Source organism: Pavona decussata, unplaced genomic scaffold, assembly GCF_977016875.1.
Source record: "Pavona decussata unplaced genomic scaffold, jaPavDecu1.1 SCAFFOLD_69, whole genome shotgun sequence".
NCBI lineage: Eukaryota > Metazoa > Cnidaria > Anthozoa > Scleractinia > Agariciidae > Pavona > Pavona decussata.
Window position 1 is genome coordinate 2739029 of NW_028145488.1, and position 25972 is coordinate 2765000.

At 38.8% G+C, this 25972-nt stretch overlaps 4 protein-coding genes across 4 annotated transcripts in view; all 4 read right to left on the reverse strand.

The window, feature by feature from the left end:
• The window catches only part of LOC146477775 (uncharacterized), a 291187-nt gene that overhangs the window by 46633 nt on the left and 218582 nt on the right, over positions 1 to 25972 (reverse strand). The window lies entirely within an intron of this gene.
• LOC146477778 (uncharacterized) lies at positions 469 to 25920 on the reverse strand. The gene is made up of 7 exons (XM_085113070.1): positions 25896 to 25920; positions 7104 to 8337; positions 6460 to 6552; positions 6151 to 6243; positions 2554 to 2634; positions 2067 to 2326; positions 469 to 756 (listed from the first exon to the last, which is right to left on the reverse strand). Exons 1-7 carry the CDS (start codon positions 25911 to 25913, stop codon positions 469 to 471), a joined length of 2067 nt encoding a protein of 688 aa, XP_084969196.1. The 5' UTR covers positions 25914 to 25920.
• LOC146477779 (uncharacterized) lies at positions 17549 to 21627 on the reverse strand. Its single transcript, XM_085113152.1, has 2 exons — positions 18470 to 21627; positions 17549 to 18377 (listed from the first exon to the last, which is right to left on the reverse strand). Exons 1-2 carry the CDS (start codon positions 20852 to 20854, stop codon positions 17628 to 17630), a joined length of 3135 nt encoding a protein of 1044 aa, XP_084969278.1. The 5' UTR covers positions 20855 to 21627; the 3' UTR covers positions 17549 to 17627.
• Positions 22088 to 24802, reverse strand: LOC146477780 (uncharacterized). Its single transcript, XM_085113035.1, has 9 exons — positions 24154 to 24802; positions 24011 to 24076; positions 23867 to 23920; positions 23560 to 23625; positions 23404 to 23469; positions 23067 to 23132; positions 22921 to 22977; positions 22686 to 22748; positions 22088 to 22580 (listed from the first exon to the last, which is right to left on the reverse strand). The coding sequence occupies exons 1-9, from the start codon at positions 24280 to 24282 to the stop codon at positions 22230 to 22232; spliced, it is 918 nt and encodes a 305-aa protein (XP_084969161.1). The 5' UTR covers positions 24283 to 24802; the 3' UTR covers positions 22088 to 22229.

The window sequence follows — 25972 nt, forward strand, 5'->3', positions numbered from 1 at the left end:
CAAAAGGTATGTTACAATAAAGCTAATTAAAACATAACAATAAATATAGAGCAAACAACCAATAATTACATGTATGTGACAACAAATTATAAATTAAATTAAAAATATAGCTAATTATGGCGTGACAATGACAAGGGAACAGAGCAGAAAATACATACTGAGTAGACAAACAAAACTTTCATAGCTGTTATAATAGCGATTTAGTTTTGTTCGCCTATTCAGTATGTATTTCCTGTTTATTTCCTTTGTCATTAATAATTATTGCTAACTAGTTACTATATTTTCACTTTTCTTGAAAAGGTCTTTGAAAAGGAATGCCAAAAATTAATGTAAGTTACTATTAATATTAAGGCGCAAGTATGTAACCATTTTCAAAACTGGTATCTGCCCACCTTTAAACAGGTGTATAAACTTCAATAAATATTGAAGTGACAGTTAAGTAGACAAATCTGGTTAGCTGGCATTGTTTTACATAATACTGTAAGTTCCTCTACCTGTTTTGGGTCGAAGGCTGACATAGTGATGTTCATGCAGGTGTCCCAACACAAGCTGGCTGCTGCTGCTAACATCATGTTCTGGGTGGATAGTTAAGTCATGTGACAGACTGCTGATCACATGAATGCATGTTTTAAAGCAGTTTGCTGCAGCATGGAGAATGACGTGGTCACCCCATGTCCCATCTGCTGCCATGTTTCTTAGGTAATCGGGCCAAGACTGATGTCCATCTACAAAGTTAAATAGTTTTGTCCCATCTTGCTGCAAAAGAAGAACATAACAATTAACAAAAAATGTCAAAGTACATTTTGCTGCTTCATTCAATGATCAACTGGAGGGTAAAGCTTTTCACTAAATTGGCCAGTGCATCGATCCGCAACAAAACCAAAATAATTATAACAAAGCATGTTAACTGTTCCATAATTTAATTAATCCAATAAGTTATGTATTCAGTTGTTAATGAATTGAAGCATTGGATACAATGCAATTTCAGAGCTTTGCTTGGCGGTTAAGCATCCACGTGATATCAGCGCTTGATTAATGTACCAATTGTCCAAGAAATAGCAAACATTTTAGAATTGACTTCTGCCTTCTCTTGCAAAATGACAATTAAGTTTTATCTTGATAGAGGAATTTTTCAGTCTGTGACATGTGCAGGCATATTGTACTCGGAAAAAGAAAATCTGAATTCTTCCCCCTAACAGAGTTGTTCAAACCTTTGACCTTCCATTTGGATGTTATAGCACTCGGCTACAGGAGACTTGTGGGAGCTTAGACCATTAAACTACATTCATGCAGTGACAAGCATCTGCAGACATGTACTCCTAGGATTTGAATGTGATATTGTGTTTGTTGTGATGAATTCATGATAGAGGTATATTTTTCAGTCAGCCATTTTGACATACCATAATTATTCGAATAAACACCTCCCTCGAACAAACGACGCCCCAGAATAAACGCCGCAGGGAAAAACAAAACTATCATTAAACGCCGCCCTCAAATAAACGCCGCGATTTTTCTCGACATTGCGGCATTTATTCGAAACATAAAAACAAAAGACAACATTCAATCTAAACCAGTCGTGGAAATTTATTTTTCTCGATTGTAGTGTTATTCAGTTCAAAGTGGCTATACTTCATAGCTTTGCTGCTTAGCTCTCTCTCTCTAAATCTTCTGCGATGCACAATTCCGTGGTAACAGCCGAGAATCTTGCCGGTACAACTAGTCCAATTTCTCTCTTTCTTTTGCCAGTGACTTTCGCAAATAAGTTGTTCTCAGTGTTTGCGCCTAGGAAGTTATTCAATAAGTGTAACAGACGTTTAAATGAAACAATAAATTCACAGTTTTTGTTACAAGGTTTGCGATAAACGCCGCCCTCGAATAAACGCCGACCTCAAACAAACGCCGCATCTTAATAAGTGCCAAAAATTTAGTAAACGCCGGAGCATTTATTCGAATAAATATGGTACTTGAGAAAGAAACTCTTACTTGTCCCATTTTATTGCTTTGCTGGATTTGTTTCACCACAAAATGAAACTCACTTGTTAGACATATTACCAATACTAACTTACCAGTGTAGGGTTCTCCTTGAGGTATTGGACTATGTGTTGCCTCAATGCTTCATGAGAGATTTGGATTCCTTTCACCACTTCCAGTTGTTCTGATAATGCATAAAACATGCAATTCCCTGCTCCTCTGTTTTCAGAAATTCTGAAGCCTTTGTCTGAAGCAATTTTCTTTAACCCCTCAAGAAGTTGTGTCTGGCCGATGATCTTGTCTGCATCATATTGCATTTGCTCAAGACCACGGAAAATTTGTTCAGCTGCCATAACTAAAACCACCAATAAAAGGAATAACAAGTGTATTTCCAAGAATCCTATAATTATAATTATAATTATATACAGGCTGTAGAGTATACAAGTATCAAAAATCTAAATATTATTTAACAAGGCAACAAGACATGCAGTACGTAGCTAACAGTTTTTGCAAATGTTACATGTACATGTTGGCAAATTGTTGTTAGTGATAGTTGTCATTAAAATAGTAATTCCCACCAACCTTCTGGTCCACTTCTCAAATGAGTTTGGGAAGGAAGCTGACTATAACCTGCTACTGAAGACTGACTTCCGCCAGAAAAACCTGCAGAGGGGAATGAATAATTTGGTAACATTAAGAAGAACTATACGTCAACAGTCTATTTCAGTAAAGAACAATTGCATAGCAGTCTGCAACATTTTCATTTATAAATACAAGAAAAAAGGTCATAAACATGCATCAAAAAGCTTATTGTTTAAAATGGATTTTTGCAGATGCTACCTGATAGGTTCCTCATAATTGTTTTGATTAAGTGATTCCCACCTACCTTCAATTCTACTTCTCAGATGAGTTTGAGAGGCTGCAGGGAAAGGAAGCTGACTGTAACCTGCTACTGAAGACTGACTTCCAACAGAAAAACCTGCAGAGGGGAAAATAATGAATAATAATAAATAATAAATAAAAACATGCTATGTTGGCTAATTTGCTTATTACAATTATTGTAATAAGCAAAATTAGCCAACATAGCATTTTAGGAGTGTAAAGATACACAGTGCTTGCATGAAGCAGCAACATCTCAATAATATACAGTGCTGTACAAAATATACTGGACTTTATTAGCATCTCAGACCACAATCAGCAGACCAATGCATTAACATTCTTTACTGATTGAAATCAATTTAAGCATGCAGTAAATAATATAAGGAGACTTGCACAGCCATCAGACATACAATGTATGGACTGCATTATCAACATGATAATAATAATTATTTAAAGGCATGGTGAAAATAGAAATACATGTATCTCCTGAAGCACTAATAGGGCGCTTTCCATTCGACGAAATTTTCAAAAATTTCAGGTGGAAATCGAATGAAACAGGATCTTTTCGGGAAAAATTTTTCGAAAATTTAGGACAACCTTTTCAGTGCTCCCGAAGAGTGGAAATTTCGGTATTTTCGAAAATTCTCGTGTTTTATTCAAAAGTTTCCAGTCGGACTGTTTGAACACATATAAACGGCGTCAAGAGGCCTGAGGCAAAAACTGACCACGTGACCACTGAGTATAAGCCCGTTCCATTTGAGACCGAAATTTCAGAAAATTCAAACCGAAAATTTTTGGTGAATGGAAAGCACCATAGTAATATTAATGAGAAATCCAGATATTCAACGGATAAATTTGCATGATTTTCTAGATGCCGACTCTCCTTTCTGTGATCATTTCATGAATTGAACTCTCCTTTAGAGACTGAAGACTGACTTCCACCAGAAAAACCTTTAGAGGGGAAAATTGCAATTATAACAAAATTACAGAACATAGCACTTTCATTTTCAGAGTGGATGTACAACGAGACAGCAGCATGCAGCAGGTGCGTGAATTCAAGGAGAAAAAGCCACATACATGTAAGTACACCACTAGTATTAAAAAAAATATTGTTTAACGATCGACACACCAAGACAGCTGACAATTGAAGGGCTGAGAGCATATAATCACCCAAATGACTTTCAGATCACTTTTTCTTGTTTTAGCTCAAATTCACCGGAGTTTTTTTATGTGGCCTTGGATTCTTTCAGTAAACGTCGCTCAATGTTTTATTTGCTGCTTTGCTGCACAACTTACAAAGCAGCAGATAAAATATTGGAGCAACATTTCCCTGAACGAATTGAAGTCCACATGCGAAAATTGCAGCCAATCTTAACCTAAACAACAATCAAAGGCTCCTGTGAGCCAACTCGTGAATGCAGATGACACATAGTAATTGAAATTTACACGGTTACGGAAACTTCCTTGAAAGCTAAAAGAAATTATATCTTTGCCCGATTATGTAACGAAAAATAACCATTCTTGTACTATAAAAATGATTGTCAAATTATTCTCTACAGATTGAATAAGATTATTCTGAAGCGCCGATTAAAAAAATTCAGGTGTTTTTTTATTCAAAGTTCATAGAAGCATGCCATATGCAGCTACGTCATGCAAATTCGTGTCTCCGATAGTCCAGGGCTACTGGATTTTGCGATCAGGCTAGTGGATTCTAACCATCACTTGCCCGATGGGCAAGTGAAGTTTTTTTGGGAATTAAAATTACAAAATTACTGTAGGGCAAGCCGATCTCACAAAGGGAAATCTGTTCAACAAAGTAACGCATTAGATTTCATGCCCGACATAAATGCGTGAAATTTTTCCTTTGGAGTTCAGTCCACGCAATCCTCAAGTAAAAATAATGAACTATGACAAGCTCTTGCTAAATAAGAATTATTTATTGACCGCGTCCTTTTGCTTTCCCATAAATTACCGGTTGTAAATTTCGAAAATGAAACATTTTTTCCCTTTGAAACCTCTATGAAAGCTGACAAGATCTTAAAGTGTTCATTTCACCAGGAAATTTGCATAATTTTGTTTACGACGTCAATGATGCGTGACATGGCACGTTCCGCTTTCGCGTGAAAACTGACAAATTAAATTATTTTTTAATTAAATTATTTCTAAATTAAATTATTTTTAATTCTTAAAAGAAACCGCACTTTGTAGAAAAAAACGAAAAAAACCTATAACTTTGCTTAGATTCAACGAAAATCTCCATTCTTACACTAAAATGATTGTCAAATTATTTTCTACAGAATGAATGAGAGAATTCTGACGCGTCGTGAAAAAAAATTTCACGCTTTTTTTATTTCACTAATTGACTTTACGACCCCGGACTTTCTGAAAAAACTGAAAAAACTTGTAACTTTGCACAGATTGAACGAAAAATCTCCATTCTTGCACTAAATGATCGTCAAATTATTCTCAACATATTGAATAAGAATTTCCTGATGCGCCGTGAACAATAAATGTTCACGTGTTTTTTCCACTTATTGAATTTAAAACTCACTCACTGTGCACGCCCGAAAGTTAACGACAAAACCGACCGACCAACCAACCAACCAAGTCAAAAGTCAGCTATCGCTATAACTCGTTCATTGCGCTACGCGCATTCACGAGTCAAAAAAGTGACCTTTCCCTGCGGCCTCTGAAACTCATCTGACAAGTGGAATTGAAGGCAGGTGGAAACATTTTGAATAATCCCAGTAACTGTCGAATGCAAAAATTGTGGCCAATCTTAAGGACACTGCCTACAATTGTTACTGCGCATACGTTCTGCGCATCGCGAGATACTCAGGTTTCCTATGGGTGGTGCATACTAATACAGGAATATTTTTGCGCAGTTTAACACTTTACGGAGAAAGCAGAACTTAGCAAATGCTTTGGGTATCTCAAAAGAAAATTGGGGGTAACCATGCATTTTTCAGAGATAATTAAGCCTCAATTTAGGAAAAAATCCCATACATTGCTTTATATTTTGGCGCTTTTTAGAGATATTATTGCTCAATTATCTCTGAAAAATGCGTGGTTACCCCCAATTTTCTTTTCGGATTCCAATAGGCCTTGTGAAGATCTTCTTTTCCCGCATAGTCATAAATCGCACAAAAATACTTCAGTATTAGTAGGCACCGTCCTTAACCTACACAACAAAAAGCGATCTAAAAAGTCATTTGGGTTGATATACTGTCAGCCCTTCAATTTTTGCAAATGTTACAGATAGCTTTGATGGAATAAAACTACATGTTTACAGTCACCTACTTTCAGTTCCACTTCTTAGATGTGTCTGAGATGTGACAGGGAAAGGAAGCTGACTGTAACCTGCTGCTGAGGACTGACTTCCAACAGAATAACCTTTACATGAGAAAATTGTGATATTAAGTGGAACTATACATCACCAGTCATTTCAGTCAAAAACAATTGCATGTCAGATAGCTGGCAGTCTGCAACATTTACATAAATGCAGGAACAAAGGTCATAAACATACATCAAAAAGCTTATTGTTTAATGATTTTCCAGATGCTACCTGATAGCTTCCTTGTAACTTTTGATAAAGTGATTCATGCCTACCTTGTGTTCCACTTGTCAGATGAGTTTGAGAGGCTGCAGGGAAAGGAAGCTGACTGTAACCTGCTACTGAAGACTGACTTCCATCAGAAAAACCTTCAGAGGGGAAAACTGTAATAAGCAGAATTATACAACATAGCATCTTAGGAGTATAAAGATACACAGTGCTTGAATCAGCAACATCAACATACAGTGATGTACATCATGTATTGGACTTTATTAGTACATTATACCCCAGACCACTATCACAAACCATTGCATTATTATTCTTTACCAATTCAAAGCATGCAATAATATGGGGAAGCTTGTTAACGTTCCATTCAACATCCAACATCCAAGTTGTGAAAATGTTTCCTCTGAGTTCTTACTTCCAAAATCCAACATCCAAGTTGTTTGATCTGATATTAGGACTGTGAAAATTTGACATCAGTGAGTTGTGAGAATGTAACAATGCAAAACTCTGGCATTCAAGTGCAATCCTCCAAAGCTCTGATCACACATGTAAGTCTCATACGTTGAGCCAACAGTAAACTTTTGTCAGTAAACAATACTTGGGAAGCATCTTAACTTCGGAAGGGCTTTGTAAATCTGGTCTTTTTATACCACAGGACACATCAGCCATTATTAGTGCAATAAAGGAATTTTACCTGAAATGATGTTCATCATTCTTTGCACAAGTGACCTGCACTGCTCCTCCCAGCTGTAAACCTTTGCATACTCTTCACAGATAGACTTCATTTCCACAAGTCGAACATTTCTTCTTTTCTGACGGACACTCCTGATTGCCTTGGCCCACTCCTTAGGATCATCTGATGAATCCACTACACAGTTTGAACCATGAGGCACATTCTGAAGAGCTTCTCCAAGCCCAGAGTTGCCACTTACAAGCACAGGAAGACCAGCAGATAAAGCTTCAAGAGCAGGCAGACCAAACCCCTCAGATCTTGACGGCATTATAGCAAGATCTACCTCACAAAACTGCTCAGCCAACTGCTCTCTTTCTTTGAAACCACGTACAACAAGTTGATCACGGGAAATGCCTTGCTGGAGCATCATTTCTACTACTTGCTGCTCTCTTCCACTTTGTACTCCAACAACCTTCAGTTTGTAGGGCTGTGGCATGTCTTTCAACTTTGCAATTGCCTGAGCAGCAATGCCATAACCTTTCAGCTTCAAGTCTTCACTGTCACCACTCCCTAGCAACAGAACAGAAAATGTTCTTCTTTCTTCAGAAGCTTGCTTTACATCAGCAAACTCAGAGAAGATGCCTGGGGTGAGGTTGAAAACATTTTGACCTTTCTGAAAGGGACGCAGATATCCTGAGAAAGCTTCCGCCAGCTTGGGTCCAACTGCTACAACTTGATCAGACAATTCACAGAGTTTGACTTCTAATTTGTGCTTTTCCTCTCCTTTAGAAACAGCATCTGCATTGGTTTTGAACATTCCAAGCTCTTCGGGGTCAGTATGGACAACCTGAATCCATTTACAATCATATTGGCGTTTTATCAGTTGCACTTGTTTTCCAAGTTGGACTCCATGTCCAATCACACAGTCCACAGCATGATGAGCTGGTAAAGAAGACAACCAAAGATCTGGATCAACACCATGGAATTTTTCTGCTTGAATGAGATGGACATTGTGACTAGCAGCAACTCTTTTATCCTCTTCACTGCATTCAGGAAGATAGACACTGACTTGCACATCAGGGAACTTTGCCAACTGAATGGCAAGCTCTCTGTTGATGGTTGACACACCTCCTTTTGTTGATCTCCATTCACTGCTTAGAAGAGTTACTCTCAATGTTCTTCTGGAGGACAAACTTGGGGCTTCCTCTTCATGACCTTCCTGTGATGTAGAGGCTATGTCAAGAAAGGAGGACTCCTAAAAATAAGAGAAAAAAAAGACAATATATTTACTGATAAGCTGCGAGCATTGTGTTTCTTTCTTAATTCAATTAGTTAAGGCAAAGGGTTGATAAGCAAAGAATGTTGGGCAAATTATTATAAATATGCAGATCCATTTTCTGCTGTGAGAAAAAAGTGTTTTACTTGAAGAGAGAAGGTAAAACTTGATTTGTAGTTGCAAAAACATTCTGGAATTTTAGAATGTCTACTGGAATGCAAAAACAAACAAATCCACTAATCCCCTTGAAATTGGCGCACTCCACCCTCATCTTCAAAATCAACCCATTCTCTTCATGACTGTCTGTATAGTACAAGATTGGCTGATCAGCTTAGGAGTCATAACATGAATTTGAGAATTTACTGAAAGTTTGTGGTTTGGGGAAAATTGGAATACAGCATATGAATGTCAGCATGCTGTGAGTGTTCAGTACAATGTGCTAGTACATGTATGTCTGTACATGTAACTGAGGCTGCACAGATTATTGTATCTTGTTTTACATCAAAACTTACTATGTGTAACTTAAGAGCGCGTGCACATAAAAATCGAACGTTGCGCGGCAAACTTTCAAATTTTGAAAATAGCTGAAACTTTGGCTATTAGTAGTCCATATTAAGTTATTCATTGGTGTGTGGTTCATTTGTTAAATAACTTTTTGATTTGGCAGAAAATGACCACGATTGATTTCATAGTCAGACACGAGAAAATTCGGGTTGAAAAATCAGTCATTTTGAAGCAACCCACTTGCCCTACTGATAAAGCTAGAAGACATCTATTTGTTATCAGCTTGTTTGACAACCTTTTCAGGTTTTATCATTTAATTCTCGTCAGGATTGATCAAGCTTGTAATACTGAGACCGACCAGAAAAAAAGGGACCCGTTACTCTATAGAAATCGCTTTCTAAATTGAAAACATAATTTATCCTACTACCTTTATCACAAATCAAATGAAACTGTAAGAGTGAAGTAAGGAGGAAATGGGCTTTCAACTAAAATAAAAATTTTTCTGGGGAAACTTAATCGTGCTCTGGGAAGAGCGCTCAAAATCTGACAGAATCGCAAGTAGTGATAGGTGCACCGAATTATACCCGGTAAATGAGCAGCCATGAACATAAAGTGAGCAGCCAGAATAAATTTAGAAAATGCGCGGGAAATTTTATAAGCAATAATTATGAAGTCACAAAAGAATGTGTGGGTGTGTTGACAGGTTAGGGGGTACTTTTGATTGATGGGTCCTTGACAAGTAAGCAGCCCAACGCTGATTGGTCGTCGCCAGACTATTATGTTTGCAAAATAAAAGGCCGCTTTCATCAAAAGCGCTATTCCACTTTTAGAAAACAAGGTTGTCTTACGTTTGTTGGAGAAAACAGAAATGTTTCGAGTGGAATCTTGCGCTAAGACTCTGTTGACTGTAGACGAAGTTGAACAAATCCATCGCAAGAAGGTAGCCACAATTATTGGTCATGTGTTCCAACTTACTTACGCTGCAGTGTTTGACAAGCTCATTCATCAAGAGAAAGTAAATCGATGTCATGGCTGCACGATTGACCACCCAAGCCAAAGACAACACTCTTGCCTGATGATGGATAATGAAGACGCGTGGTTCTATTATCATGATGAATCCCGTGAGCAAATAGATCTTGCAGTAGTGATGAAAACTGTGGAAAACGTTTGCAGCACTCTGGGTTTGAAGCTTGACCAGACATGGGAAAGTTATCTGACGGAGTTACCGAAGTTGCCTTGGACCAGTCTATATCTTACTTCTTTGGAACTCGAATATTACGATGAAGATATGAAAAAACGCATATTGTATGCTCTTTATGACGGCCCCTGTGGACTAAAATGTAAAGATTTTAATGAAATGGAAGCTCGCGAAGATCATAACGCGGAGGCAGCTGGCAACGTTGACTCGACTGAAGTGATATGTCCTGAGAACATTATCAGAAAAGAAGAAAAAGTAATGGATCTTGACTATGTAATTAATGAAATTCAAAACCAGTTCTATTTTTAAAACAGTAAAGTGTGTACATGATTTGATTGTGAGTCAGTTTGTGCTTGTCTTTGTCTTTGTTAACATGGGGCTCTCTCTGTCTTTGCTTCGAATCAACTTTTATCGCTATTGCTTTATAGCAAGTACTATCATAAGCGTAGAAACAAGTGAGGTGAAATTGCTTAAAGAAAGCTTTTGTAAATTACCAGGCTCCAATCTTGAAAAGTTGAAACAACTCCATGCTGAAGTATTCTCGAAAATTAACTGGGGGTGATTGGTGCTATTTTTGCGATTCGCTAAACAGCTCGGTTTAACCGAGGAGGAATGGGAACTATTATTTTGTTTTCTTATTCCTACTCTTACCCAGATTCGAGAACAACTATATCAGTGAAACATCACCTGGAAATGAATCATTAGTGCTTCGACCTTGGAAGTAAACACAAGTGATGGGTTGCTTTCCACAATCACCCTCTGTAGGCTTAGAGAGAATTTTTAATCGCATTCGCTGTGTCCTCGCTTGCTGCGGTGGGAAAGTCATTGTGAAAAACTCTGAGTTTTGCGATGGAGAAAAAGCTAGCCAGCATTTATCTCAATCCAAGTCACCCCGCAAGTTTCGGTGGTTTAGATGCTGTGTACAGAGCAGTCAAAGAGGACGGCAAGAGTAAGATTTCTCGAAAACAAGTCCAAGATTGGTTGAGTCAACAAGATGTTTACACGCTACACAAACCAGCCCGGAGACATTACAAAAGAAGTCGGGTGATTGTACCTGGTATAAATGCCCAGTTTCAAGCGGATTTGGTCGACGTTCAAAAACTTAGTCGCTATAACAAGGGATATAAATACTTATTGACTTGTATAGATATCTTCAGCAAGTATGCTTGGGTTGTTCCCTTGAAGACGAAACAGGGCCAAGAGTTAGTGAAAGCCTTTAAGAACATACTTTCGTCTGGGCGCAAACCCATAAAGCTTCAAACAGATCAGGGCACTGAATTCCTTAATCGCGTATTTCAGAAATATCTACGAGAAAATAACATTGATTTCTTCACAGTCAATTCAGGACTCAAAGCATCAGTGGTGGAGAGATTCAATCGGACATTTAAAAATAAAATGTACAAATATTTCACAGCCAAAAACACCCTCTGTTACATCGATGTGTTATCTCAGTTGGTAAAATCTTACAATAACACTTACCATCGTAGTATTAAAATGAAACCAAGTCAAGTCACCAAAGCCAACGAAGATAAGGTGTGGGAGACACTCTATGGTGGTGATGTGCAAAAGCGAGTTCGCTTCAAATTTCAAGTGGGAGATCGTGTAAGAATAAGTAAGGCTAAAAGAATCTTTGAAAAATCTTACCTTCCCAATTTTACTGAAGAAATGTTTACAATCTACAAACGATTTGCGCGTCAAGTACCCGTCTATAAACTGAAAGATGATGCTGGAGAGATCCTAGACGGGGCATTCTACGAACCTGAACTGCAAAAAGTAATCAAGAACGATGATGTCTATCGAGTTGAAAAAATCTTACGCAAAAGAAAGCGAAACGGGGTGGTGGAATATCTTGTCAGATGGAAAGGCTACGAAGATCCAAAATTTGATTCCTGGGTTCCTGGAAGTGATATTTCGAAATTGTAAAGTTTTTTTTAATGCGATCAATAAAAGAATGTGAAATTACAAAATGACTGTTTCATGCCTCCTTATAAATTGAAAATATCTAGAGTTAACTGTTCATTTGAACACAAGATACGATGGAGGTAACACAGTTCTACCTTCACCTTCCTAGCAATAGCAGCCTCGATAAATTTCCCAAGAATACGCTAACAGAGTACCGGGTTTGTTTACCTCAGACAATCAGCTTGACCGGGGACTGGGAAGTAGCCCTAACAGAAATTCATTACCCTCATAGCTGGAATAATGTGCAAGGAAATTTTGAGAATCGATTTTACCTTCGGAACCAAGAATTAGCTGGGGTCTGGGAGGCAGTTATCATTCCACCTGGTTATTATTCTTCAACTGAAGAGGTTCTTTCAAAGATGAACGAGTTGATCGGGAAGCGTTTTGGCGATGACGTAAAATTTACGTACGATATGCTTAACAGAAAGGTGACTGTTAACTTACAAAACAATGCAGAAGTTTATTTTGGTGACATAGGATACGTGCTAGGATTTACTCCGGGTAAGGTTATTTCCAAAACATCGACCGCTGAAAGAGCAGTAGACTTGGAACACGGATTTCATGATCTTTATATTTATTGTGATATCATACAGTCACAATTTGTCGGAGACGCACTTGTTCCCTTACTTCGAATCGTTCCCGTGGAAGGAAAAGAAGGGCAGAGAATCAGCAAGTCTTTCATTCGCCCGCAATATGTACCTGTCAGCAGAAGACAATTCGAATCAATCGAAGTCAACATAAAGCGCGACACAGGAGAGTTTGTGCCATTCGAGTTCGGAAGAGTATTGCTTACACTTCATTTTCAACAGAGTCGTCCCGTGAACTTTTAAAGAGTGACATGAAGAAAATTCATACTCCAAATCACAAGTTGTACGAACAGTATTATTTAGATCAAGCCAAACAAAAAGGTGGAAATTTACCAGCTTTCCATAGTGGTCGATTTCAGCAAGGGTATGGATTAGGTTCCATATTTAAAGGCCTTTTTCGATTTGCTGTGCCGCACCTACGACAGGGTGTGAAAATGCTTGGTAAAAAAGCTTTGCAAACTGGTGTCAATGTTGCACAAGATGTGTTAGCTGGAGAAAACTTTAAAACGGCGCTCACTAAGCAAGGTAAAAAAGCCCTGGGTCTACCTTCCCAAAATTCTCCTCAGTCAGGCGCAGGTCGAAAAGGTACAAAAAGGAGAGCGCAGCCGAGAAAAAACAGTTCGCCTCCAGGCAAGAAACGGAAAACATCTCCGCAACAGCATAAAAAACTCGAATATAAATATTCCTTCTTAAATTAAAGGAGAAAAATGGCTTTTGTTCATCACGAATCTCAAGAATGCACCAAATCGGAACTTGATCTCTTTACGATTCCAGCTACGCAGACATCTATCACCAAGGGGCAATGGATTGAATATCACCCCCTCAGTAACATTACTGACAGTGGCCCTATAGAATTTAACGTCTCTGGAACTGGAGAAGAATATTTGGACTTAGCAAGAACCCAGCTGTTTGTAAAGGCAAAGATCACCAAAGCAAACGGGGCAGCTTTAGACCCAAACGAACAAGTGGGACCAGTGAATCTATTTCTACATTCCCTCTTTTCGCAAGTGGATGTTTCTTTGAACGAGCGACTTATTTCCCCATCGACCAATACTTATCCATATCGTGCCATAATTGAAACATTGCTGAACTACGGAGGAGACGCCAAATCGAGTCAACTATCAATGGCCATGTTTTACAAAGACACTCCCGGGAAGATGGATGTTGTAAACCCTGTGGAAGAAGAGGATAATGCTAATATGGGTTTAAACGCTCGTTATGCATTTACGAAGCAAAGTAACACGGTCGATATGGTGGGCCCCATCCACAGCGATATTTTTTTTCAAGATCGGTTAATTTTGAACGGAGTTAATCTACGACTAAAGCTTAACAGAGCCAAAAATTCTTTCTGCCTAGTCTCATCTGCCCCCGGAGCTAATCACAAGGTGGTTATCACAGAAGCAATCCTTTATGTTCGAAAAGTAAAAGTGGCCTCTTCTATTGCTTTGGGACACGCGGCTGCACTGAAGCAAGCGACAGCTAAATATCCTATCCGCAGAGTTGATTGCAAAGTTCTCTCCATTCCAACAGGGTTTAGTACCTTTACGCCAGATAACCTTTTTCTGGGTCACATTCCGAAGCGCCTAGTCCTAGTATTGGTAGATTCAGCAGCTTATAACGGGACATATGACTCCAACCCGTTTCACTTCAAGCACCATAACCTCACTCAAGTGGGCGTTTACGTGGACGGGGAACAAATACCACGAAAACCCCTGTTTCTCAAATTTGACGATGCCGGTGGTCAGAACTTTATAGCTGGATTTCAAAGCCTTTTTTCTGGTACTGGAAAGCTTTCCCAAGATGCAGGCAATCAAATAAATCGAAGTGATTATGGCTCTGGCTACACAGCCTTCTGTTTTGACCTGTCCCCAGACCACTGCTCGGGTGATCATTTTGAGCTTATAAAACAAGGCAACCTTCGTGTCGAGCTTCATTTTAAACAAGCGCTTGCCAACACGGTTAACCTCATCATCTATGCCGAGTTTCAAAACGTGATTGAGATTGACGCGAGCAGAAACGTTCTATACGACTACACAAACTAGAATGGATACCATTCAGCTGGCCCAAGTTTTGAGAAAAGATAGCTATACGCGTGGTGTGTTTCAAGGGGTGTATCCTTCAGACCAGCTACCCACAAGTGTTTCTTACTACCCAGCCTTGTTCATTGCCAATGTGGATACAAGTGAAAAGCCTGGTTCACACTGAGTTGCGTTTTATTTCACCAAGGACAAAGAGGCAGAATTTTTCGACTCTTATGGATTGCCTCCAAGCAATTATACTGGAACATTTACTAGTTTTTTGAACAATAATTCTAGCAGCTGGAAGTTTAACACTTTGACATTACAAAGCATGACAAGTAAAGTGTGTGGGCATTATTGCTTGTATTTTGCCTTATTTCGATGTCGAAATATTAGTATGAGCAGCATTGTATATCGTTTTTCCAATAATAAACAACGCAATGATTTTCTTGTTAAGCACTTTATCGAAAAACATTTCCCTGTAATTTTCCAAAAAAAAAAAAAACCATCACACTCCTATAAACAAACAAGCAGCGAAAGCACAGCATCAAGTTCAATAAACACACTGTAATTAACTTTGAACGTATTTTATTGAGTGATCAAAATAAAGAAAGTGATTTACAAAAGTAAAACGTCTGATATTGTTATTTATAATCGTAGCCATCTAGCAACTTGCGGGCGTGGGCTTGCAATTTGTCGCCTTTGCTTCTTCGCAGTGGGCTCGTTAGAGGGTGGGGTAGGTAACCAGCGAGATGGGCTATCTGGAGTCTCGTCTCTAACTCTTGTTTTAAACTCTCGGATGGCGCTCTGCCTCTGCGGATTTCGGACTATGTTCTCGGGAATATTCATTCGTGCCAGACCTCTAGCAAACACAGACCAACCAACAGGCTCGAAACCTTTTCGATGACGCAGTGTATCATTCACTAAATCCACTAAATGAGAGCCAGATATCGGTTTGTTTTCATACAATAGCTCCCCCTTTTCGTTCCAATGCAGCACGTTCTGGTTTTCTTTAATTTTATCCAACAGCTGTCTTGCCCCAGACTTGTACAGTTTGGGTACACTTTTCATGACTTCTTGTTCTACCGTTGATAGCGCAGGTTTCTCGACAGGGGCCGGTTCTTCTGTTGTTTCCTTAGCTTCTTCTTGTTTAGGTGTTTCCACGGGCTTAGGTGTTGTTAGTTTCACGTGAAGCGGTTCACTTTTTCGCTGATCGTAGTAAGTAAGATAACGCTGCAAGACTTGATTATATAGTTTTGCTTTCTCTTCATCGTCGAGTTGTTTACTGGATAAAATGTCTCCCATCTCACTATCCAAATTTTTCAGTGTTTGTGTCACTGGTGGTGTTAATATTTGCTGACGTTGCTGTAAACGCTCTAGTGTTGTTTCAGGCACGAGAACCATTCGTTTAGCGTGATTCATTTTAGAGAAGAATCGAACTCAACACACGGAGCACGGGTGGTAATAAAATACTTAAAAAATTCCCTCCGTGTTGCACTAATATTTTCTTTTTCTTGTTTAGTGGAGTACTTTTTTCAGCAAGAGCAATCAGTGATTTCTTGTGCTTTAGAAGCTTTCTTTTGGCTGGTCTACTGACAGGCACTGTTTCTTTAAGGACGTTCAAAACACACTCGCAAATGGTTTTTACCAAGCCGTCGTCAGCCGTTTTCAAAATCGCCTTACGTTGAGCAGGAGTACACTTGGTGAGAAGCTTCAAAAAATCGTGGTTCTTTCTCAATCGCTGGGCCATGCTCAACTGACTCACAACGCTGTGACAAGGCTTTTTTTATACCTTTCTGACGTAAGCGTACTGTGTTTCCCCGGGGAAAATGTTGGCTCTCAACCGGAAGTCAATAGGAGTCTGTGCTTTGAGATCGCATAATAAATAGCCATAAGGCCTACTGGTTGCATCTTGGAAGGATTCTAACATGTATTTGGAATGGCCTGGAAACATCTGTTTTGCTAAATGAGTGACTTGGCTGCTATCTCGCGGAGACTTGAACAAAACTAAGTAGTGACAGTTCAGACTCATATCTCTAAGTTCTTTTCCACGGTGGAAAATGTTTTGTAGAATAAAAATGACGCTTAAGTTACGGTGATGACATCCCTTGGTAAACAGACTTGTAATTCGGGGACAATTACTAACCTCCTGCATGAGATCATCAATGACTACAGCATTTCTTATGGAGGGGTTAATCATGGATTCTAAGTCAGTGGGAACTCCTTCCACAAAATGAATGTTTGGAATACTATTTTGCATTTCATCATAAGCGGACTGATATAATGAATAACACCATATAATATTCTCTGGTGCACCATCAATCATCTCCTCACCAGACTCTAGCAAACGTTTTACAAATTGACTTTTTCCACAGCATGTCGGCCCAGCAATAAGCGCTGGAAAAGGGTGTTTCCATCTCGTGTCCATGATCACAACTGACTGTTTGAACTGTGTGCACTCTCATTTATAGAAAAATCGTTTTAGGTTCAGCCTCTTTGTCATACACACGAATCATGTTAGTGTTTTGTAATTTAGCAAATTGCAGCCAATATTTTCGCTCTAGCTCTGTTAACTCGTGTACTAGTCTTAAATGATCTGCTAATCGAACTAAATATTTTGACCCACAATCTGGTATCGGACAATGTTTACATTTCCTCCGCACCATGTTATCTCTGTGAAAGTTGGATTCCTACTGAACAAAACTGTTAATGACATGAAATTTATTGTTGATTTAACACGAAACGACAGCCAAAAGCGCCAAAAGCGCCAAAAACGCCACATTTTGGCGTTGTGTTTCCCAAGGTTGCGCGTGGGAACTCGCGTGGAATACACACGCTCGCGTGGCTAAGCAGAAATCAAGCCATGATTACATCAAACCATGTTTATTTTCAAAATACTATGTACAAAATGAAATTCTTTAAAAAAATTAAGTCTTCAAAATATGTACAGTGTAAAGGGGGTGAAAACCTATATACAAGAACTCAAAATTTTTACAATACTTATATGTCTAAAGGCAGTGTACTCACTCCATCATCCAAAACTTTGCGTTTCGGATAAAAGTATGAAAATCCATCACGAGCTTGTTGATAAGTATACATGCTATTGTCAACTACTCGAAAACCTTTGTTTATCCCTGAACTGCTCTGCTTGGTGAGTAAAACACTGAGATACTTATCTTTGCTGATTTCATTACACCTTTTGTTCACACCTTTACAGCTAAATTTGTCTTCTGGTCCGAAACAATAATACGTTTTACTGCTAAGTCCAATTATTCCCTCCCCCGACCATTCTTCTTTAAAGAGCCCAGGTGTTCTCTTGTCAAAGGCTTTGTGCTCAGGGGTGTCTGTTCTTGGGAACCAATTAGATTTTTCTTTCTCATACTCGACTCTTAATTCAGGTTTGACTAAACTTTCAACCGATGGACCCGAAAGAGCAACATAAGCACTGTCAGTGTCAGTTTCACAATATTGAAAGTCACTTCTATCTAAATACTTGTCAAAAAAATCAAAATAAAATTGGAGCATTCGCAACTTTGCGTACTGATAAACAAAAAAACCTATTTGCATTGGTAAATTTAACTTTATAGTTTTCTTACAGCTTTGTATTTCATACGTTTCTCTGTCAATCTCCTCAATTTGTCTAAAAAATGGGCTGTTTATCAGTCGGGAGGCTTCTGTTTCTTCACAGAACTTCACGTCTCTGTGGCGCTCTTGATCAGTAATGGTTTTTCCGTAACTGGAATTTCCAACCTAAAAGAAAAGGAGAGATAAAAAGAAGAGAAAAAGAAATTGATTTACCTCAAACGATATTATACTTAAGAAATTACTTTTAGTTTTCTTACCAATTTCATAGTATCTGCTATGATAGCCTTGTTGGGATCAACATCCCCTGCGCGTCTGGCATCAGAAACAGCTTCACCAAACGGCTTGAAGCACGGAACTGGAGTATATTGTATAATCTGATAGATTTTAGTGACTTTCAGCCCGTGTTCCAGGTACCATTTGATGAGGGGAGTTGCAAGCAGGATCTTCTCACCGAAATAACTCCCGATCAGACTGCGGCGAGGACGACGCATGAGGTTGTGCTTTTCCGCGAACGCTTTCATGTATGGCCCAATGTCGTCTCGTGATATCTCGGTGTTTTTAAAAATTGGGGGCATTTCTGAGAATTTCTGTTTGAGAGCCTCAGGTACACGTATATCGCACTCTACTACTCCAAAGAGAATTCCCCTCTTGATGGCAGACAGGATTTGTTTTTCGTTTAGTGTGACGTAGTTGCCAAATGGGCGGCGGAACTTGGACTGTATGAAGTGGATGACTTCCAGGTTGGTTCTCTTCAACTCTAACCATTGACATTCATACATCTCGACGAGATTATATCCTTGATCCTTGATATACGCCGAGATGTTTTCCGTTTCTTTCCTGAGCTCGACCATTGGTTTCTTTCTCGTATCGTTCATTTCCTTGCCCTCGTTTAAATAGCACTGATGACCATGCCAGTAGCATCCATGGAACTGGAATACAGTCTGGGATGGTCCGTGAAAACCGTCCACAGGCAGCCGTTTCTCTCCGATACGTTTTTCGATGTCATTCATTTCGTGACGGATGTTAATGTTTCTTGAGTGAGCCTCCCATTCCAACCATTGCGTTGCCATTTTCACGTTTTGTTCAGCTCTAAACTCGTTCTCCTTTCTTCTTCTTGTAAAAGAGCCCGTGGGCATCTCCTGCATTATTGCCCATAAGTACAGTCCATTTGCGTCATATCCAACGACTTTCTGACAGAGTTTAGGCGTCTTTCCTTGTGATTTCATCTCATGTTCTCTGATCACTGTTTTTCCCGCTTCGTGGTAGCGGTGGAAGATGATAGAAGGGCCGCCAACCAAGTTTTGTTTGAAGAGCGTGTACAGATCTTTGTTTTTTTCGTTAAATAGAGAAAAGAAGATACCAGGTTCCAGAGTAGAAAAGAGATAGATTAAAGTGATGCCGGGGATGGAAATGCCTTGCCGTAGCATATCGATTTTTTTTGCTTTCCAAAATGCACTCATCTTTTCTAATGCGTCGCAAAAAGGCTGAACGTCAAGGTTGTTGTACCAGATTAGGAAGTCTCTGAATGTTTGCATATTGTTGTCTGTCCACACTTGCTGACAGTATTTATATTCCTCGAAGGATATGTTTTTATTGGAGAGAGATGAATAGAATGCCTCATGGGGAGGGAGTGCTGGATGTTGGAGCTTGTCAAGAGAGTCCACCCATTCGTACGGGAAGAATCCTTTTGTTTGAGGACATTCGTAAGCTTTCAGGAATTTTTCGTAGCTAAAACCAGGTGCTAGAAAGTTCGTGACGTCCAGGAAACGGAGGTGCTCAGTTTTTAGACACATGAAATTATTGTTACGCTTGATCGTAAACTGTACTTGCTCTTTTTTAACCATGACGGGAAAGAGAAATTCTTTCACTGCATTTAAATCGTACTTTCCAGAGTTAAAACCAATAACTGGGAGTTCTTTTAAGAAGTCTTCTAGTCTCTCTTTCAGTTTTCTCAAAGGACTTTGTTTCATCTTCCTGGGTTCTGTCGGTTGTTCTCTGTCAAAGTCACTTTTACTCTGTTCTGGGAGCACATGGTCTAAAGCTCGATAAAAGGACGGACCTTGCTCGGTAAGTTCCTCGTCGTTTATAAAAGTACGATCCTCCTCCGTCTCTACCTCTATATCCTCTTCTTCACCATCAGTATCAATTATATCTTCTCCTTCACCTTCTTCATTTTCTTTTTCTTTTGAGTTTACTTGTATTTTGAAACTGTCCTCCACTTTCTCTAATTTCTTGTCAATCGCTTCAAAGATGGCATTAAACTTTTCTTTCGCCAGGCTGTAACTTTTTTTACTGATTTCAATAAGGTAATCCACCATCTTTGTTACCAGCTGCTTGGGATTTCCCTCGGATACAAAGCACTTGGGTTCACTGTAGTCGGGAACGTTAGAACAGACGCTGACACTTAAAGGTATATGCTTGGCATCCCAGCTAAGTTTTTTCGTGTTCTCCAGCCCAGGGTCTGTATCAAACATGCACTCAAAATCGAAGGTGGCTCTGTACGGGAAGAACTTCATCTGCTGTGGTATGATGAATCCCTCTTCTTCAAGAAGCTGAAAAATGGTAGGTGGATTCTTGTAAACACCGCCAGGAAACTTATGATGAACTTTCGCCTCACAATTTTTTTCATGACGATGAAGCATCCCGGTATGTCTCCAGAATTTCCCACAACGCGTGCAGCGGAAGGACTTGGCGTAAATGTTCAGATCTTTAATGTAAGAGAAGTGATTTTGATAGAGGTTAAGGTAGAGTGTGCTGGAATGATTGCATAGTGAGCGGTTAATCAGTTGTGCAGCAGTTTCTGGCGTTGGACTGTTCTTTTCATCTTCTGACACATCAGCACCATCTTCTCCATCCGTTTTTGTCGGCTCGAGAGAGTAGACACAGATGTTTACTTCGAATAGGCGTTCTAGGGCTGGAAGGTCCTCCAGCTTGACTCCACTAAACTTCTTTTTCTCTGGTACATTTAGGCGATATCGTTCGTAGTAGTGCTGCGTATCTCTCTCTAGATTTTTTGAATGACAACCGTTATGGAGCGCTATAGCACGAAAGAAACACAGATTGTCATTGTAGGGCTTCCCAGTTCGTATGTTTTTGTCCAAACTGACGATTCCGCGGTTTTCTACAATATAATGCGGTAGAAATTTGCCCCGTCCAATGGGATAATCACGAAGCTTGGTGATGAAAAACGTAACGTTTGTCACCTGTTGCACGACCCACTTGGAATTCGGGCGTTGCTGGCGTACCCATTCTAGAATATCGGTGTCCTCCAACGTTCGCCGAACTTGTTGCAGGTCAGCCGCTGAAGTGATCTGGAAGGGTGCGTCAAAAATATGGTTGTTATTACGAGAAGCGTAGTAGTACTGCAGTGCACCTGTCTCATTATTTCTTAAAATGAAGCCAAACGAAATGTTCGGTTTATAGACAGTGGTCTGGTCTGTGAAGATGTCGTCAAGATATGAAGTTATCTCATGAGGTTGTAAGGAAGACAGGCGAAAATTATACCAGTCTAGAAGGCGGTTATTCCGACTAAACCTTGTTCTTATCTGATGCCAATGGCGTGTAAACTCTGGTGTGACATCCTGCTGTTGGTTGTCAGGGAGGTTGCTGAAAGCCCTTGGATCTTCAATCCAAGTTGAACTTGTGGTTGCTGTTGTCTTTAGAGGACTTGATTTTGCTTTCTTTTTTGTCGATTCTAAACAAGAATAAAATTAGCTTACAAAATGTTTAAATATAAGTGAAGCTCCCATCAGTGAAGGTATGATCATATTTAAAAAAGATGATTTTTTTAACATTATCCTTGCGTGATGTTTACATAAACTGTGCAATTAAGTTGTTAATGGGGTTTGACTATTATAAAATAAATTAACCCAAAACCTTATTTATATATATGCTGATTCCTATTGTCTTTAATGTAATGAGTATCTTCACACACCATTGAACGAATGTGACACAAAGCAGTTGATTTCGCATTTAACAATAAAGGTATCGTGCAAAATCTGTAAAATCGCTTAAAACTTAAAAAAAATACCAACCTGATCGGTTTTCACTGGCTCTTTTCTTGGCCGTAGAGGTTTCTGTGTGGGCCGACTTCTGATGAGCTCGGAAAGGAGCCGTGTTTTGAAACTTCTCACCGCATGTTTTACATGTGAATTCGCGTTGTGCTGCCCTCCGAGTATGTACTTGCGTCTCGTGACGTTTCAAGTTGGACTTGCGTCGAAATGCCTTATCGCACATGGAGCACTTGAAGTTATTCTCCTCTCTACGGATCTGCTTATGTTGAGTTAAATTTTTTCCTTGAGTGAAAATTTTCCCACAGGTTTTACACTCGTGACGTTTCTTTTTTGAAGGAATTATTTGCTTCTTGTCCTATCAAAATAAATTACAAACAAAACCTTTACATCACTCTTGTTCAAAATAAAAACGTATTTAAAAAATAAAAAAAAATATAGAAAAATAATAAAAAGTCTATACCTTTGCAGGTCTTTTTCTGCCGCCCCCGCTCTGGAGTGTACGTTGCGCGGACTCATTAACATTCTAAAAGAACAAAAAAAAGTATTGAGAAAAAACTCCGCCTTCTTATGGTGCCTTTAGAAACTTAAACAGTCAAGAACACATTTTCACAAGTAAAATGTTATTCAAAACTAGAAACGGCGACTGGAAAAAAAATCCTGTGTCAATTACTCAGAATATTGAAAACCAAACTTACCTCTACGCTAGAAAAGTTTCCCTCTGGAAAAATACTTCTCGGTTTCATTGCTGACTCCTAAAGAAAAAGCAATCACAATGAGATGATAGCTTAACATAAAAAGATTTTTAAAAACCCTTTTTATTTTCTGTAAACGTCAAACTTACTAGTTCTAATTGTGAGTATCTTTCCATCATTTCATCGAATGCGCTTAATGGTTCGTTGTCCTGTAACTAAGGAATAGAGAGAGAAAATAAAGTTTGTCGGTCACTACGACAACAGATCGTGAAGAACAAAGACTGCAGTGTGAAATGTCAACACATAAAAAAAGCTATTGTTTAAAATTTACTGCATCAGTGAGTAGATTTGCGGTATGATTCAAAAGAAATTTCAAAAGTTTATTAAAATCCATGTCATGGTGTCTTCAAACTAAAACTTAAAACGGGGGCTAGAAAACGAGAAGCATGTTCCATTATATATAATCGCTATGTCGTAAAACCTCACCTCGACGCTAGAACAATTTCCACGAACTTCACCTGAAAAATTACTTCTCGGTTTCATCGCTGACTCCTTAAGAGAAAGCAACCACAATGAGATAATGGATAAACATAAAAATGCATTAAATATTTTTTTTGTCTGTGAAAGTAACGTCAAACTTACTTGTTCTAGTTGAGAGAATTTTTCCATCAGTTCATCGAAGGCGGTTAACGGTTCGTTGTCCTGTAACTAAGGAATAGAGAAAGGAAAAAGTTTGTCACTCACTACTACAACAGATCGTGAAGAGCAAAGGCTGCAGGGTGAAATATCAACACATCAAAAAAACTATTGTTCTATAATTTACTGCGGTATGACTCAAAAGAAATTTCAAAAGCTTATTAAAATCCATGTTATGGAGTCTTCAAACTAAAACTTAAAACGGTGGCTACAAAACGAAAATCGTGGTCAATCGGTCTTTTTTAAAACTAACCTCAACGCTAGAACAATCTCCACGAACTTCACCTGACATCTCCAGGTCTGATTCCTAAAAAAAAACAGCCACAATTCAATGAGATAAAGACTTAGCACAAATAGGTACTTAAAAAATCGACCTTGCAAATATCATCATACTTACCTGTTCCGGTTCGGAGCATTTTTCCACCAATTCATTTAACGCGCATGTAGCTTCGTTATCTTGCAACTAAAATATGAACAATATGTTTGTCAAATTAGAAAAAGCGAAAATGATTTAGAGTTTTAAGCCATCTGGATACGTACCATTGCAGCAGTACCGCTAGTTGTCGCGTGGTCCAAATTAACAACCTCTGTTGTATGCTCGGTTGGAAGCTTAAATAAAAAACATTCGATTAGAAAATATTGTGTAGACGATGAATCGACACAGCTCATCAGTAAATCGGTATAAATGCATGATAACTTACCTCAAATGAAATATCTTGAAAACTGAGCTCTAGAAGCCTCTGGTACGCTATTGGGATCAAATCTTCAGGAATCTCCATGGAAGTTGTTAAATTCTCCCATTCTTCCATGGTAGAACATCTGTTTAACGCGGCTTCGATATCGGTAGAGTTGGTGAAAGCCATTGTAATAAAATTACTCGTTTTGCGGGCAATTTACGAGAACCTCAAAAATAAGATTTTTTACAAAATCCAAATGCGAGATAATGCGTTTGCTAAACGCGCGCTTTTATTTCGGCAACGACCAATCAGCGTTGGCTGCTTACTTGTCAAGGACCCATCAATCAAAAGTACCCCCTAACCTGTCAACACACCCACACATTCTTTTGTGACTTCATAATTATTGCTTATAAAATTTCCCGCGCATTTTTTTTAATTTATTCTGGCTGCTCACTTTATGTTCATGGCTGCTCATTTACCGGGTATAATTCGGTGCACCTATCACTACTATCGCAAAATCAAACCGAGTGACGCACCGTGACAGATATTGCAAACGTATTTCGGGAAACATTCAGACCTAATTGGATAAAAATAAATTAATGGCCTTGTTATTGTTGCTGATTTTTATTATTCATCATTTTGTTTGATAAATAAAATGTTTAACAGCATATTTGTTTCATTAAAGCTTTCCCTCGCTCCCTCACCAATTTTCACGTAGCCAGTAGTGCACATACTAGTCTCTTTACTTGGATGATTACGAGTTTCTTTACGAGTTAAAAAAAAACGGAAGCTGGCAAAACAGAGACTTCAAAATTTAAAGTCCTTAGTTTTTTGTTTAATATACAGTGTAGCGCAAGCAGCGGATCCAGACTGTGAAGTTGTTGCTGGTAATAGTAATCGTAACAGTAGATTATTACGCTGAGAAAGTCTCAGAGAAAATACATTTTATACAAATTTGACAGCCAAAACACGACAACCGGCCGTACAAAGTTTGATTTGAAACATTTATAGTCTGTAGCATATAGTTTTGTGTTCATTTTCGGGTACATTTTTTGAGTAAAGAATGTCTTTTAGAGAATTTTATTGTGGTACTCAGGTGCAAAAATTACCTTGAAAAATGTTTACTGTGTATTTGTTGCATATTTTGTCGTCTTCACTTGAGCTCCCTCGACGAGGTCGTCTAGCGAGGCAGGCAAAGCGCTGTGGTTCTTCTTTCTTTTGCTTTTTTTCCCTCGGGTTCAGGGGGAAGGAGGTAGGCAAAACCCGATCAAAATTTTGGGAAATTTTTCACCATTTCCTTAACAGTTGTAATTGAAATTACTTTGTGAGTCTTACGAAAGCTTTGAAATGTTTTCAAATTGTGCCGGGCGACACAGAAAGCATGATACTCTCATCTAAACACACCTATCGACCAATGAGAGCGCGCGTACTATCTCAAATATTTTATAAATATCAAATACAAGTAAGTTTCTATGACAAGCTGAATTCAACCTTAATTTGTCAATTGACAAAAGTTGGGTCACATTGTCACATCCAGAAGTATTAAAGCTTAGAGCTGATCATAATAGACAACCAAGTTTCCCCTTATAAAACCAAAGATAATACCTTTGATAGCCCTGACATCACAGGAAGCCTTTAATCTTGTTCACTACTGAAACTGAAAAAAAAAAAAAAAAAATCAA

Excerpts from the sequence above, each read along its gene's own strand:
- LOC146477779 (XM_085113152.1), bottom strand. The coding sequence starts at position 20,854 with ATGCTTCATCGTCATGAAAAAAATTGTGAGGCGAAAGTTCATCATAAG. Across the intron at positions 18,378-18,469 it reads TAGCAGATACTATGAAATTG|GTTGGAAATTCCAGTTACGG; the intron begins GTAAGAAAACTA and ends CTTTTCTTTTAG.
- LOC146477780 (XM_085113035.1), bottom strand. The coding sequence starts at position 24,282 with ATGAGCTGTGTCGATTCATCGTCTACACAATATTTTCTAATCGAATGT. Across the intron at positions 24,077-24,153 it reads CTAGCGGTACTGCTGCAATG|TTGCAAGATAACGAAGCTAC; the intron begins GTACGTATCCAG and ends TTCATATTTTAG. Across the intron at positions 22,581-22,685 it reads GCAGAAAAAGACCTGCAAAG|GACAAGAAGCAAATAATTCC; the intron begins GTATAGACTTTT and ends TTATTTTGATAG.
- LOC146477778 (XM_085113070.1), bottom strand. Across the intron at positions 2,327-2,553 it reads TTTGAGAAGTGGACCAGAAG|TTATGGCAGCTGAACAAATT; the intron begins GTTGGTGGGAAT and ends TGGTGGTTTTAG. Across the intron at positions 757-2,066 it reads TCAAGGAGAACCCTACACTG|CAAGATGGGACAAAACTATT; the intron begins GTAAGTTAGTAT and ends CTTCTTTTGCAG.